This window comes from Saccostrea echinata, unplaced genomic scaffold, assembly GCF_033153115.1.
Source record: "Saccostrea echinata isolate AGI-Se365-2 ecotype Australia unplaced genomic scaffold, CSIRO_AGI_Sech_v1 ptg000086l, whole genome shotgun sequence".
NCBI classification, from domain to species: Eukaryota; Metazoa; Mollusca; class Bivalvia; order Ostreida; family Ostreidae; genus Saccostrea; species Saccostrea echinata.
The window spans coordinates 3240460-3255313 of NW_026889835.1; the positions used below are offsets into that span (position 1 = coordinate 3240460).

Sequence of the window (14854 nt, forward strand, 5' to 3'; positions counted from 1 at the left end):
ATATTCTGAATGGTGTGGAATTAACAAGATTTAATTAATTCCTTGATTACATTATAATACGACACAGAACTTCCATGTCTATAGCCTTTTAACTACATGAATAACTTATGCAGCTGTACATTTTTCAGAAAAATAAATGGGACTAGTTTAATTTCTACACTGGTGTCAATATTACAAAAAAATAAGGAATTTCTATCGAACTAATGTCCTTCCAATACCCAGGATGCATCTGGTAAACGTTTCCTGTGCGAAATCCGGCTGTGATACCTCAACTATACAATAGCGTTATGAAAGAAAGTGATGTGATTCTTGTTAAATATACTTATATATAAATTTGCTCATTGTTTACATGTATGATTATGTATACATTCTTTTGTATCTTATATAACCACGTGATGTATTCTCATTATATAATTATTTTATTTAAAAAATAAACGACAAACAATGCAGAATTGGGTTTTGAATCCTGTCTTGGTTCTGTAAGACTTGACTTGGTACTACAGCTGAATCAGTTGCAGTAGGCCGGTACGGCACGTCAGAGTGTCAGCCTTCCTGCTTGTTTGATCAGGGACCCAGGTCTAAACTCGTAAACTTCTCGACTCTGTGTCACCTAGCTGCAATAATGTAGCCCTCTCCGGTTTTTTTTTTTTTAAACCGGATATTTTCAGGAGAGGGCTACAATTCCACTGCATCTCCGTAATGGTGCAAATATATTTTTTAGATACGGGCGACTGCAGGCAAAATAAATGTTTTTGCATTCAACTTACTTCCAATGAGACGAAATTTTTATTCACTATCAACATCATAGCCCTTTATACGCGAAAACCAAGTAAAATAAATCTGCGTGTTTACTAGTCGTTCTCCTGAGCAGCCATGACAGTTCTCGCGTGATGTAATGAGACTTGCGCTTGAAATTTAGAAATACTTGATAAAGTAAATGTCGGTATTGATAAATGTTTGTGTTGTGTGACATCACTAAACATCGATAAATAAAAGCATTCCATGGGATATTTTTTTTTCATAAACAGTGATATTTATGCTTAAAATAAGGGAAATCCTAAACGATCCACTCCCCTAGATCCCGTACATAGTACATAAACGTTGACAATTTAAAGTTGCAGGTGTAAAACACTGAAGATATGGAAACATTTATTTCTAGTCGGTATTAGTAGATTTTATCTTCAATTTTTGAGGATTTCCCATCGAGGTGCAAAAGTCTGTCGAAGTTGCCAACCTTGTTCTCTTTTAGTATTTTCATAAAAGGTTAGTTTTAGGTTATATTACGAATTTTCAATTGTAAATTACAATACTTTGTGAATGTATGATAGAAAAATATTTTATATATAAAAAAAAAAGTCGAAGAACGATTGGGGTACGGAACTCGGAAGGGGGGGGTCTTGTCCCCAAGCACCTGTGTTTCGAATGAGATAATGAATGTATCTTCAAATGCTTTCGTCCAACCTCTTCCTTTTTTAAGAAGTCTGAATGCATCGGTCGGTAAAATTATTACAACACCCTAGCTCTATTTTAATGACTAAATGCACTGTTCAAGGCTGAAAAAAAAAAAACACGTGGAATTTATGGAAATACGAGTATTTTATATACGTATAGTATATTATTACATATATATGTGTATATTATTAGTATTTTATATACGTATAGGAATACGTATAGTTTATAATATTGTAAGTCTTGCCTTAACGTGTGGACATGAGAGCCGTAGGGTCTGCAAATACGTAAAGTTTTAGACTTGTACATGTATAAGGCAACCTTACCGTATGTACCGGCCCAACTTAAAGAATTTCAACAATGGCTCAATGGCTTTTCTACTTATCACTACATTATTATATATTACTGGTATTTCAAAACTATTTTTCAACAGCACTTACAATGTAATTTATCAAGACAGAAAATATGCAAGTCCGTACTCTTTCCTGATGGAAATACAGGCCCGTAGGAAGCAAATTCAGTGGGGGGGGGGGGGGGGGCACAGCCATACATTTTCAGTTGACAGTTGAGGGGGCACTACCAAAAATTTCCTGACAAGCAAAAAAAAGTCATTTTTTATTGAGGGGGCACAAGCATATAGTATCTATGTTTACTATAGTAATCTATATATCGGCAAAATTAGGGGGGCACCCCCCCCCGTGCCCCCCGATTCCTACGGCCATGAAATACACGTCATTAAATCCCTGCCAGAGAAGGGAAAGGTGTATAATGTAAATAAATTAAATCAATGAAAAGGAAAGGGATTGGATTATCTCAGCTGGACACCCCTACCACAGAAACTGAAAAGTGGTACACCGGATTTTAAAAAAGTTTGAGTTATGACCAGTCACGTACGTTGACTGAACAACGTAAATACTAATTCCAACTTTTGAAACTGAATTTTTGGCGCCTTTTATCCAGGAGCTAGATTTGCTATCGTGTTTGATGCATGACTGGTGACATGTCGCCTGTTGTCACTTCATAGTTAACGATGGATATTGAAACATATCGTCAAACCGGATACATTACAAAACAGGTCAAGCAAAGCTTGTCATGGATACCCCGCGACCATGTTCAAAAGAAGAATTCAGAGTGAAAAACTTTCTTCTGGATTATGATCATCCGCGTGATTTTGTCAAGTTTCAGGTAAGAAACATACAAAATCAGCTGTGTTCACCAGTCTGATTTATAAGTTCATGGGTCAATACTTTGTTTACTATAAAGAAAGAGACACTGATTGCAGAGAAATGTAGTTTTCTGTCTAAACGAGAATGCGTTCATTATTTATCGAGTGAAGGTAAATACAGAATTTAATACATAATAAGCTATCCTGTAAATTTTATATATACTCCACCTAGCAAATTAAAAGTTCACACTTAATAATATCGATGTCTGATTACTGATGCATGAGGTAACTCCGAAACCAGATTAGCAATTCTAAGGTTTAAGAAAAGCAAATCAGCCTATGGTTATACAACATCAACAATAAGAGATCTTGAGTGATCGCTAGGATTTTTTTTCGCTTGAGGATACTCTTTCCATTTAAATATATTAGTATATAGTTATAGAGATGAAGGATGATGTTTTCTCTGTGGAAACTATACATTCAGTTCAGGATAAGGGAAATTTATTCCGGAAGTAGACACTTTTGTTCCTATCTTTCGCTCGTATGTAATAGTTGGGTCTGTTCATCCGTTTGTTTCTTTTTTAAACAGTTTTGTTTCCAGACAATATCAGAAGAAAATCCTTTATCTTTTTATCGTAACTCCTTATGACTTAAAGAAGACCCCTATTGATTTTGAGGCCAAGGGTCAGAGGGCAAGCCTGAAGGTCAGAAATTCATATATAGCATAAAATAGTTTCCAGATTATGGCAGGTAATGACTTAAGTTCTCTATTCAACAAAAGCTTTTTGCAATGAAAATTTTATATCTTAACTTCCTATATGATTTTAGAAAATTTCTAAGGTCAAAAGCCATGGTCGGAAAATCGTACTTTGCATAAAATGCTTTCCAGATGCTAATGGAGCTTTTGCATTGAAAAAGGATGATTACTCTCTCAGCTTAAGAGAGACCGGAGTGACCCCTATTGATTTTAAGGCCAAAGTGTGAAAGGTCAAAGTCACAAAGTTGTATATGGCAGGAAATTGTTTCCAGATTCATTACAATACTTTCTGTAACCAAAACATGACCCCTGTAGATTTTGAGGGAAAAGGGTCAAGGTCACAAACTTGTATATTGTTACAGACTGTTTTCAAGTTATATCACAACTTCTGTCCTTAAGTTGAGGACATAAATTTCTTGAATTGCCTTGTATTAATACTCAGTAGCACCAATATCAGCAAGGAAAAAAAACATACAAACGTTAAAAGTTTGGTGTTAGAACATCTGAGCTGAGGGCTCCATAAGGTTCTTCATAACATTTTCACGATTTCAGTCAATTTGTCAAATTAATAGCCAAATATTACCTGTATTTAAGCCAATATTGTCAGCGAATTTTTCAAATTCCACCATTAAAACAGCAACACCATTTTGATGTTATATGTATATGTATCTACATGTTTATTTTAAAATTGGACAGAAGTAATATATTTTACCATTTCTATATCTAAGCACTGTGAGACAATACTACCTTATCTTCTGTGGCGACTGTTCTGGGCTGTATACCACTTTGTCTGTATCATACTGACCGGGGTCTATAGCTGGCAGTGGGCAGGCGATGACCCTCAACAACAGGTCAAATGGTTCATCTACCTTACAGACTGGTGCTATTTTGTCCTCACCGTCTCGACGCTTGTGGATGCAGCCTGCGTCATTTACGTTTACTTTTGCCGAGTGGACATTAAAAATGGTTTAGAATATAATACAACCTCCTTTAAATTGATTTACATGTACATTGTTCTTATGAAGACATTTTGAGTTTTTCTTGTGATATAGTTAAGTGCTCATAAAAATTTTGGCCCACTCCACACATACTGAAATTAGTTCTTTTTTAATTCTGTTGCTATCAGGTATTTCAAATGGCATGACATGGTACTTAAAGACGAACTGGGTTATCTTCAACTTCGCAAACTCTGCTGCTATTGTTGTGACATTAATGTACTGGGGACTTGTCTACAGTGGTAAGAACCTCCTTTCTAGATCAGCCCTCGTTTGCGAGTCTTTCCTGTATATGTGCTCCTTGTGATATAAAGAAAAATGTAAAAACAACAAGAAAATGCATTCTAATTATGGTCATTCAAAAATTATAGGTATATTTTTGAATATGTAAGTCTGAAATATTTTTTGTAATTTCTCGTTCTCATCGGGAAAAATTCCCCGTGTGCATATCGCCAGCATTAGATGTCGATAACTTGCCTTTTTTCGATTTACTACTGCCCTCTCTACATAAAGTGAAATTTTTGAAAGATTCTTACAGATGATCATCTATTTTTATTTTTGCAGGAGGATCGGTGACTGTCATAGACACATTAACACACGGAGTGAACGCGGTCTACGTTCTTGTCAACGTCAGCGTCTCGGCCATTCCGATCCGAATCTATCATTTCTTCCACGGTGTGGTATTCGGAGTAACGTATGTCATTTTCACTGTGATATACTATGCAGCTGGAGGGACTAATCACCAGAATAAATCTTACATTTACTCTGTGTTGGATTGGGATGATCCGGGCATTACTCTAGCGTACTGTGCAGCAGTTGGACTTGTTGCCATGCCCCTTTGCCATCTTATGATTTACGGCATTTACGCTTTAAGGCGATGTCCATGTAGAAAAAACAAAGAGACTTCACAACCAGTCTAAACATTTTTAACAAATTAGAAAAAATTCTAGTTAAGGAAGCTCTAAACACTGCACACTAAAAAGTTCTATTTGTAGGGTAGTTTTATTGAGTTAGAGTGATCTGCCCTTAAAAGAAAATTAGAATAAATGGGAAACTACAGTTAATGACACAATTTCTTATGAATTAAAGTATTCTTAATGTTATGTTAGACCAAGATTAAGTAATTGAATACATTATTTCCATTAATTTTCCCGATGCAAGTAAACAGCAGTGATTTCTGTTCAAAAATAGTTCATTGTCTTTGAACATTTTTTCTGCAGAAATAAGGCAGGCACCCTATGTTGAAAATGAACTAGATATACTGAATATATGAGCACCTTTATATGATATATTTTTCTCGAAGTCCAAAAAGCATTTTTCATTAGTGTTTAGAGTTTCCTTAAGGAGAATCAGGTTCTTGATATACTAGTATTCAATTAGATAGATTTCCTTCGTAACACTGCTTTGCCTCAAAATGAATTTTATTGACAAGCCAACAATCAAATCATCAGACGATATTTTTGATCAGACACAACCGTAAATAAGCATGTTTTCTGTCTTATATATGGTAAATGTTGACAAAATACATTGTAATTGGGGGTAGGGGTACGAACCCCTGTGCTCCCTTCCAGTTACTCAGGGCTTATGGTATGCATTGGCTTTTATTTCAAGTGGATCACCATTTTCTGTCAGAAATATACAGTGTATTATACTGGGTATTGGTATCCCCTCTTTTAAATGAAATCGCAACCCAGGAATCAAGTACTATATTAATTGCAACCAGACTGAATTAATTTTATTAACCTTTTAAGGGTATCGTTCTAAAAATATATGAATACAATGACAGTTAATGCAATGAAAGACAATTCAAAATAAAGTTTACTTTTGTATTATTCATGTCTTATTTCTTAAAATTATAGCCATATTACATTTGTTACATGTTTAATGAAACAAATAAATAGTTTCATGATGTTCAACAATACGTTACTTTTCATTATGCACCAAAATATTTATAAATATCAATAATTATGATAGGCCTACATATTGACACAAAAATAAAATGTATACAATACACATTTATTGAGTGGGGTCGAGGGCAAATGCGTTTTGTCGGGCCCAAGAACCAAACTGTTTGACTGAGGCCAATAGTTAAAAATATTGAGTAAAGGATGACTGCACTTAACGCCTATTTTTGGGTCTTTTTCGGTTGCTTCTGTTGCTTTTATATCTAAACTTTATTTCACTTTTGTATGTTTATGAAAGAATCCTGTCAATTTGGAACCAAATTTAAATCTTAAAATGATTGTAGACTGTGATACAATAAAATGATTCAATGTTTTTTGTCCTTACTGCTTTCCAAATATAGTGACTTTACACTTACCTGCCCTTGATTGAACATTAGATATGCATGAGAGGTGGAGCTAACATTGTAAGAATGGCTCTAAAATTAGACTTGATAAATAACAATGACATGTTTGGAAAAAAGAACGTGATCACTCTTTCCAATCTCCCTCTCCATTCTGTATGGCACAAATACACTTCTGACAAAAGCTTCAAAACAAAATTAACAATATGAGCATGTCAATGTAATTAAAGCAGATTATATCTCAATGCCAGATGATTTAATGTGTTCGAACACAATGTCCTAGTTGGCACAAACATGCTACCTTACAAGTCACGTGACGGAATTTAGTATTCACAAAGTTACCTGAGGTAAGAAATCACGTGGAGAATTATAATATTCAACATGTCAGAATCCAGAATCAACACAGAGAGCGAATGTAAGAAGAAGCAGTTTTTTTCTCTTTTTAACCATGAGCGCATGTTTGTCTATTAATCTCCTTTTGACATATTATTATTTATGCAAATATACAACTACTGTTAAAACGTAGAACAATAGACAAACATGCGCTGACTATGTATAAAGTCAGTAAAAAAGTGGGCGTCCTCATTATCGAACGGAGATTCAAGAAATTGTGATGACCCCTGCCTTTGAAAACAGATTCGAACTTCGTAAATACACACTTTTATTAAACGTAATTACATAAAGTTGTAGATTGGATGTTGACCATTCTTGCAATGAAAAGAAAAATTCATGTTTTGAAAGTTTATTTTGTCGCAAATTTCGTATGTCCTTAAGTGCAGTCATCCTTTGGTCAGGAATGAGATTCATGTGTACAACTTTGGGGTTAAGATTAATGAAATTCCAGTAAAAAACGATTATGGTACAATACGGAATTCTGAATATTAAGTAGTGCGAAATTCACTTGTACTGGTATCGTAGGACGTGTATAGGACACCTAACTGGATTGTAACAAAGTTCTATTACAATTATTTTTTTAAATAACTCTTGCATTTTTTGTATCTTAGATTTAATATACTCAGAGTGAATAATATCTCATTCAATTAATAATAAACTTTTGCCAGACATGGCACCTATTTATAACCCCGCCCCTTCAATGAAACAAGATTATTTTCCATTATGCGTGATTAAAGGCAAGTAAAACACCATTGATTTTAATCTTACTCCATGTGGGAGAAAACAAGATAAGTTGTGACCTTGACTGGAAATGACATGTTAGGGCTAAATTACACATTCCAGGTGTACGCTTATCGCCCCAGGTATATACTGTCAGAGTAAAAACAAAAATGGCGGCATCCGAAGAACAAATGATGTCGTCTGGGGTTGTTGTGTTACAGGAATTCGTGGAGATGTTTCAGCTTCCAAAAATTAGTCAGGTAGTGGGTGGACAAGGGTTAAAAGATGCCCCGTTCGGTGTGGGAGAGGCGCTAATGTTGAGGACGCTGGCAGTGGAAAGTGTGGGCTTCAGATTTTATGATGCGGATGCAGGCTCACGGCGCGAGGTCAGAGTGCCCGTTGACAACAACTTCAAATTTCATGTTGTGCAGGACTACAATTCACCTACTCCAAAGGTTTATCCGACTGTAGCAGATTTGTTGGAAGACTGTCCGACAGTTTTCAGGGCGAATACGGAAGTTATGACCAAAAATGGTAGAACATTGCAATGTGGGAGTGTATTGAAATTTGTTCGGAAAATACGGTCCATTATCGATAGAAGTCTTTGTTTAGAGTGTAAAGATTCTGCTGGAACAAATCATAGTTTACCATTGACTTCTCAAGGAAACTTTACGGTTACACACGACCCATCATCATACACTCTACAAGATATTATCTCTCTAGGTGCAGTGGAAAGAACTTTAAGACTTTCTAATGAAAATAAGAAATTTGCTGTCGTCCGGGACAGTCGTAGTACTGAAAATGACGTCACGAGTCATTTACCGGTTTACGACAATGTTCAGACCAAAGATGCTGCACTGTCACGAATAACCGGTCTACCTCTTACATTCAAAGGCAATATTTACATGCAGCGGCCGGAGCTATTTCTTCTTGCCTCTCCCGCCGATGATTTCGAAGTGAGATGGAAAATTGCATTAGATTCAGGACTACATTTCACAATTCCTGAAGAGGAGAAAAATGTTGACTACGAAGAACCAATCAAACCAGAATTAGTGCTAAAACAATTTGTTGAAGAATTTGAACAAGATTTTCCTGTAATAGCAAGAGTTGGCAGATGTGATCATCTACACGAAAAATTTCAAAATTATTTGACAGAAAACTTAGAGGTGCTTGTTCACCGAGTTGACAAGGTTGAGAAATTATTGTGTAGTATTTCTGATGAAAAATTTTGCATTAGTGAAAGAGTTAAAGGCAGATTGCGGAAGTCTTTGACGCGGTTTCAGTCACTGTCAGAGCTGATGTCAATGGATTTGACAGAGGAGGAAGTCAAGATAAAAATGATGGAGGACATAGCAGCCGACGTACCTGTGCATTTCTCTCTAAAAGCAGGTGATATTATCATCTTTAAGAATTTCCATGTCTTCACAGTGAACGTAAAACTTGGAAAAAAGTCGTACGGGAAATTTGAAGTTGTTTCTTGTGAAAAAATTCTTGAAGATGAAACAAAACAAAAACTGCAGCTACCGTTGGATCTTGAAGCAGATTTCATTAAGCTTCCAAAACTTGGTGAAGAATCTGGATTTGACATTAATATGGTTTTCTCGAAATCTATCAATTTACCATTAACTGTTGATTTTATTCCCACGTGTAATACAGAAAAGTGCTTTCTACCAACCGATCAAGATATGACGATAGAAAACTTGGTAATCGATTCTGTCGCGGTCATTTCACCAATGCCTCGTAGAGAAAACGGGCGGGAATCTGCGCTTAGCGCGCGATTAAAATTCTGTCTTTTGCTTCCACTGAGAAGTGACATAAATCTAAGATTAGAGGAGAGGTTGCAATTTCCACCAAATTATTTTATATTCCCAAGAAGACACACATGGATAGAAGAGGACGTTGAAAAACTGTCGGAGGGTGAATACGGGTTTTTGACAAAATATAACGATAGTGCGTATGAGGACTATTCATTTCGACAAGCTTTTTCTGAATGTGATCTCAAAGGCTATAATGATTCACAATCGTAAGTACCCAGTAATATAAAGCTAATATATGACAGATGATTTCAAGTTCAACTCTTGTTCACTTTTGAATTGCATGCTTCTAATGTATTTCCAGTGAAAAATCGACAAAGAAAAGTAGTAAAAAATTAAAGAAAAAAGTTCGCTCTGCAACAGAGCTCCAACTAGACAAGATTGACCTTGATAAAGTGACCTCTCAAGGTCGATCGAGAACTGGAAGTGAGAGTGATCTCGTTACACATGCTGTCAGACAGGATATTGATGGTAGGATTTTGATCAAAAATTGAATATTTATAAATTGTTTGCGAATTTTTACAGAACTATCTAACTTAATTAAAAATCACCCCAAGGGAAAACTAAATGTGCTTCATTTTAACTTCTGAACTTTAGGTTTAACTATTAAATATTACCATTTGCAGATGAAAACATATACGAGACATTTGAACCTGGTAAAAGGAGAAAGGAGCGGAGAAAATCAGGTTTGGAAATTAAGTCCTCAAACTGAAAACATTGATGATAATAGAACTTTAGTGTAATGCTTAAATATTTCCTGTATTAAGTATGGTACGGGCCATTAATTTTTCATCTGTGGTATACTTTACATAACAGTAATAAATCCATAATTATCCTTCAATGTATGCACCAGTTGCATGGTTGCTGCATATATCAGGTGATGTGTATCCACATAATTTGAAGCAGGATTTGTCTATTAATACCAGCTAACTGCTTAGCACAATAGGTACATGTATCCCCACCAAACTTGAATGCTTTCCGAGAAGTATGCTTGTTAAGCTCATTGACAAACATGCTCCAGTCATTGACTGTTTAAGCATAGCATTCCCAACATCAGACTCGATGGGCATTTTTAAAAATCTGTATCTGACAGTATACTCCATATAGCAAGGCCTAGATTCATGTTTATCTTAACAAAAATTTTAAGAAATATTTTATGCTCTTTTTAGTCAAACCTCATTATATTGTAAGGATGGAACCAAGAAAAACTTTCAAGACATTCAGTATTCCCAATACTGAGGTTAAAATTCATAAATGTAGTTAGGACTTCCAACTAACTTTGAGATATCCATGGTATTTAAGATAACGAAGTTCAACTTTATATTTTTTTTTTCAGAAACATCACTCAAAAGTCGGATCAAGAGAAGAGTGTCAAAAATCTTCTAACAAGCTAGTCTTGAAGGCTCCAAATAAAATATTTATTTCTATTTACTCATTGATTCCAGAAGTCTGGCATATTTGTGGAATTATTTTGATGTACCAACTCACAAAAATAAAAACAACCGAAACAAATTAGTTAATTTATTGGATTTATGTTTATAAAACAGTCTTTTCCCTCATATAACACAACTTCACTTCTAGTTTTCCTCCTGCAAAAAAAAAAAAAAAAAAAAAAAAAAAAAAATTGAAAAATTAATATATTTCCCCAATGCAAAATCATCTATACTAAATAAAACATACAATTTTTAACACTTTTGAACTATTGCTTAAAAATTTTTTTGATTAAAAAAGAAAGAACAATAAATTTGTATATTTGTCTTCTATCTACAGAGAAATTGAAGTATTGTCCTCAAACAGTTGTACATTACTATTCACATACAATTCAAAAGAACTCGGATCAACTATAGAGTTTCACTTACTTTGAAATCATTCATCTGACCATGTAACTGTGCCATCTGGAGTAACTATGGTAAATGCTCCATCTTTGATGAGCTTTTGTTCTAGTTCATAGGGGTCTGTTTTGCTGAAAGATTTATAAAGAAGTTGTTATAAAACCAACATATGTAATCATGAGCTCCTCAAATGACTTTTTGATGAGATCTTCAATAGAAAATAACTAAAAGTGTGTATACAAAGTGTACAGATTGTTTAAGAATAGTGCAATTTTAAACAAGAAGCTAATGAGCCTTGACAGTCACCTGAGTATCCCAAGTTTTTATGACCAGTTTGGACACACCTGGAATTGATTTGGACTTGCATCACAAAAATTTCACAGTCTGGTGAGGACTTTATCAGTATTATTTTCATGACCCTGTAATCATTATTTTATATTCATGCACATTGCACCTAATCTCCTAGAAGTTCAAAAGAAGAAAAAGGTACACTGAATGATAAAATTCCAATATCCTAGCCCAAACCTGAGGCTTGATCCAGAGGGATAATTTTTGAAATTTTTTGTACAAGGTTAGGTGCTCATTACAATCATGCACAGTCCATGAGTAATGAAGAAAATTTCAAAAATGTATTTTATTTTCAATATAAGAACAGCTTAGCCACACCCTGGAGCCTGAATGTGCCAGGGGCCATGAATTTCATTTTTGGTAAAGTGCTTAGTGTAATTCCAGCAGTTCGTCTGCCAGCTAGATGTCCGTGAGTAAATAAGATTTTCAAAGGTGTGGTGTATTTGACCAGCTAAGCCCCATCCTGAGGCCTAAATAGTGGACCAGCAGGCATTAATTTTATAATTTTGGTAAAGGGTTAGTAATGTTTGAAATCTTGCAACCAGTTGTGCTGGAAAAAGACGGTTTTTGCATTAATTCTGATGGTTTTGGACATACCTGTCTGCCCCCAAGAAGACCAAGACAAATGAAAGGATGTATTCATTATTACAAAAGAATTGACCTATAGGAGAGAACAATTTCCCGGAAAAAGTGACATTTAAAAACCAATCTTTATTTGTTGTTTTCTACCGTATATATGTCTAAATTTTTCAAATTTGAATTTTACAACTAAAATTTATTATTTACAACTTCACAATAAACCTCCAAAGTTGGCCGAAACACCATTTTGTCCGTTAAAGCGTTGATTTTTGCATAAATTTTGGCCTAGAAGTCCTTCAGGGCAGGCCTGCCCCTAAATAAAATTGTGATATTTTGATAGGTTGGGATGTAAGGAATAATTTAAGATAGGATTTTTTTAGGGGCACCCCTGCCCTAGGGTCGAAATTCACAAAAAACCTACAAAAATAAGTAAACTTGATTTTGACAATCTGCTTCAAATTTATACTGTTAAATCTTGTAGTCAGAATAGCTCATTTGATATATACGCTGACTTTTATATCGTGGGTACTTTATTTTTAAAGTCGGGGGTTCGAATCCACCTATTGCCACACTTTTATAGTTTTAAATTTTTGCCTTTTCAAAGACTATTTTAATTTTTTATAGGCTTGTGTATGTTTCTTCAATTATCTATCCTTTATGCATTCCCATTTTTGATATAAGAAACACTAGAGAGAGAGATTAAATCATAACAATTCATTGTACAGTTGTCAGTCAGGCAGAACAACTCTCAGTATAGCACACTTTCTCCGAGGACAAGAATAACTCGCTCTGTGTTACTCGATACAGGTATTCTCGGCAGCATTGAGCTGCGATGAATTTCAATTGTATATATTCCTTAGAATTTAATCACATTGCTTTTATTCTGTCTGTGCTACTAATGCATGGGTTACATGTAGTACATGAATGTTACGTATTGCTTGAATTATTTGAGCTTAATATATTTAGAATAACATACATGTACTTTTGTTTTCAGTCAATGTTTTAAGATCTTAAGTTTTGAAACAGTAGGACTACATATATCTGTAACTGTACTCCCTTGGATTTCATTTAGGCCCATATGATTTGCACACATTAATTGCATGTTTTTTTTATATCCAACTGAAATGTGTTGTAAAATAAATAGCCTAGACATAAAAAATAGAGTTCCAGAGACAGTAGACATTACCATTATGTACAATGAGAAGTAAAGAAAAATATCAATTATTACATTTGGAGATAAACTCAGAATATCAATGAAAGTGTTCCTCCTACCTCTACTCACTGAAATAAAGATTTATGAAAAACAAATTGTTACATGTATTCAGCCTAATGTCATTAATCGGAACGGAAATCGACAAGCTTTTTGTAGAGAAAAAACCAAGCCTGGCCCTATAGGTCAGATCCCTATTTATACAGAAGTGAACCTTTGTAATTTTTGTTCCCCTTTACTCACAGATAGTATTGACCAAACACTGGTTGATGGTTGAATTGGTTCAACTGTTACAAAATGCCCAAAAGTTTATGACTGTAGCACAATGAATGAAGGGGCACAAAACAGATGGCAACAGGTCACCTGTGTTACTCAGGTGACCTGAAAAGTGAAATTCTGTACTGATCTGGTTATTAGAGAAATAAAACATAGATATGTCAACAATTTACTTATATGATTTAAGTATTGTCTGTGCAGTAACCAATTTATTTATTTATTTTTTCTTGCATACAAATTTGTTTTATACTGGGTAGATCCTTTTTAGGACATTGATATTGTGTATGCACTCATTCTCTGTACTTTCAAAATGCTGGATACATGTATATGCATTATAATTTAAAATTATTTGCAAAAGTATATTTGTGAATATGAAACGCTAATGTAGAGCAAGGAAGAATTTCACTGGTGAAGGAGAGATAACCTCAACATCACTGAAGAAACTGCAACATAATGATAGCCGACTCACTGTTTAGCTACTCATAGTATTTTAAGGCATTCTTTTTCTATATGAGTTATACGTACATACACAATTCTCATACCAACTGAAATACATTGACATAAACATGAATGTTGGGTAAATTTTCTTCATGTCACCTATTTATAAGCAGTATCAAGATTCTTAACAATAGCATGTACTAGTTCACCATAGTTTTCATTATGCAGAGGTTCATAGCTAAATATCTTGCTTACTGACATCAGAATCTGAAAGTTAATCTGTTCCATTATAAGCATAAAAGTGAAAATGTCCTTCACAACTATGGAAAATGTGACAATACATGTCATTCAAACAATAAACATTTATTAGTTATCAGAATCTAAAAATTATTGTGGAAAAAGGTTGCAAACCAAAATATCAAAAAAATTATACTGTAATATATGAAGTATGAAAAGACCCTAGCAAAACAGTAACCCTAAATATACCCTAAACTTTATGGAGAAGCTTGAATATCATTGGGAGAATCTAGCATTGAAGCTTCTTCAGACAAGTTTTACTTATGATTCATCAGT

At 34.5% G+C, this 14854-nt stretch overlaps 2 protein-coding genes across 2 annotated transcripts; both read left to right on the forward strand.

Annotated features, from left to right (window-relative positions):
* Positions 1–2427: 2427 nt before the first annotated feature.
* Positions 2428–6218, forward strand: LOC133177041 (protein rolling stone-like). The gene is made up of 4 exons (XM_061312129.1): positions 2428–2634; positions 4100–4337; positions 4498–4608; positions 4931–6218. Exons 1-4 carry the CDS (start codon positions 2542–2544, stop codon positions 5284–5286), a joined length of 798 nt encoding a protein of 265 aa, XP_061168113.1. The 5' UTR covers positions 2428–2541; the 3' UTR covers positions 5287–6218.
* A 1639-nt stretch (positions 6219–7857) lies between these two features.
* LOC133177035 (uncharacterized) lies at positions 7858–11113 on the forward strand. Its single transcript, XM_061312120.1, has 4 exons — positions 7858–9807; positions 9903–10069; positions 10225–10284; positions 10935–11113. The coding sequence occupies exons 1-4, from the start codon at positions 7955–7957 to the stop codon at positions 10982–10984; spliced, it is 2130 nt and encodes a 709-aa protein (XP_061168104.1). The 5' UTR covers positions 7858–7954; the 3' UTR covers positions 10985–11113.
* Positions 11114–14854: the final 3741 nt, after the last annotated feature.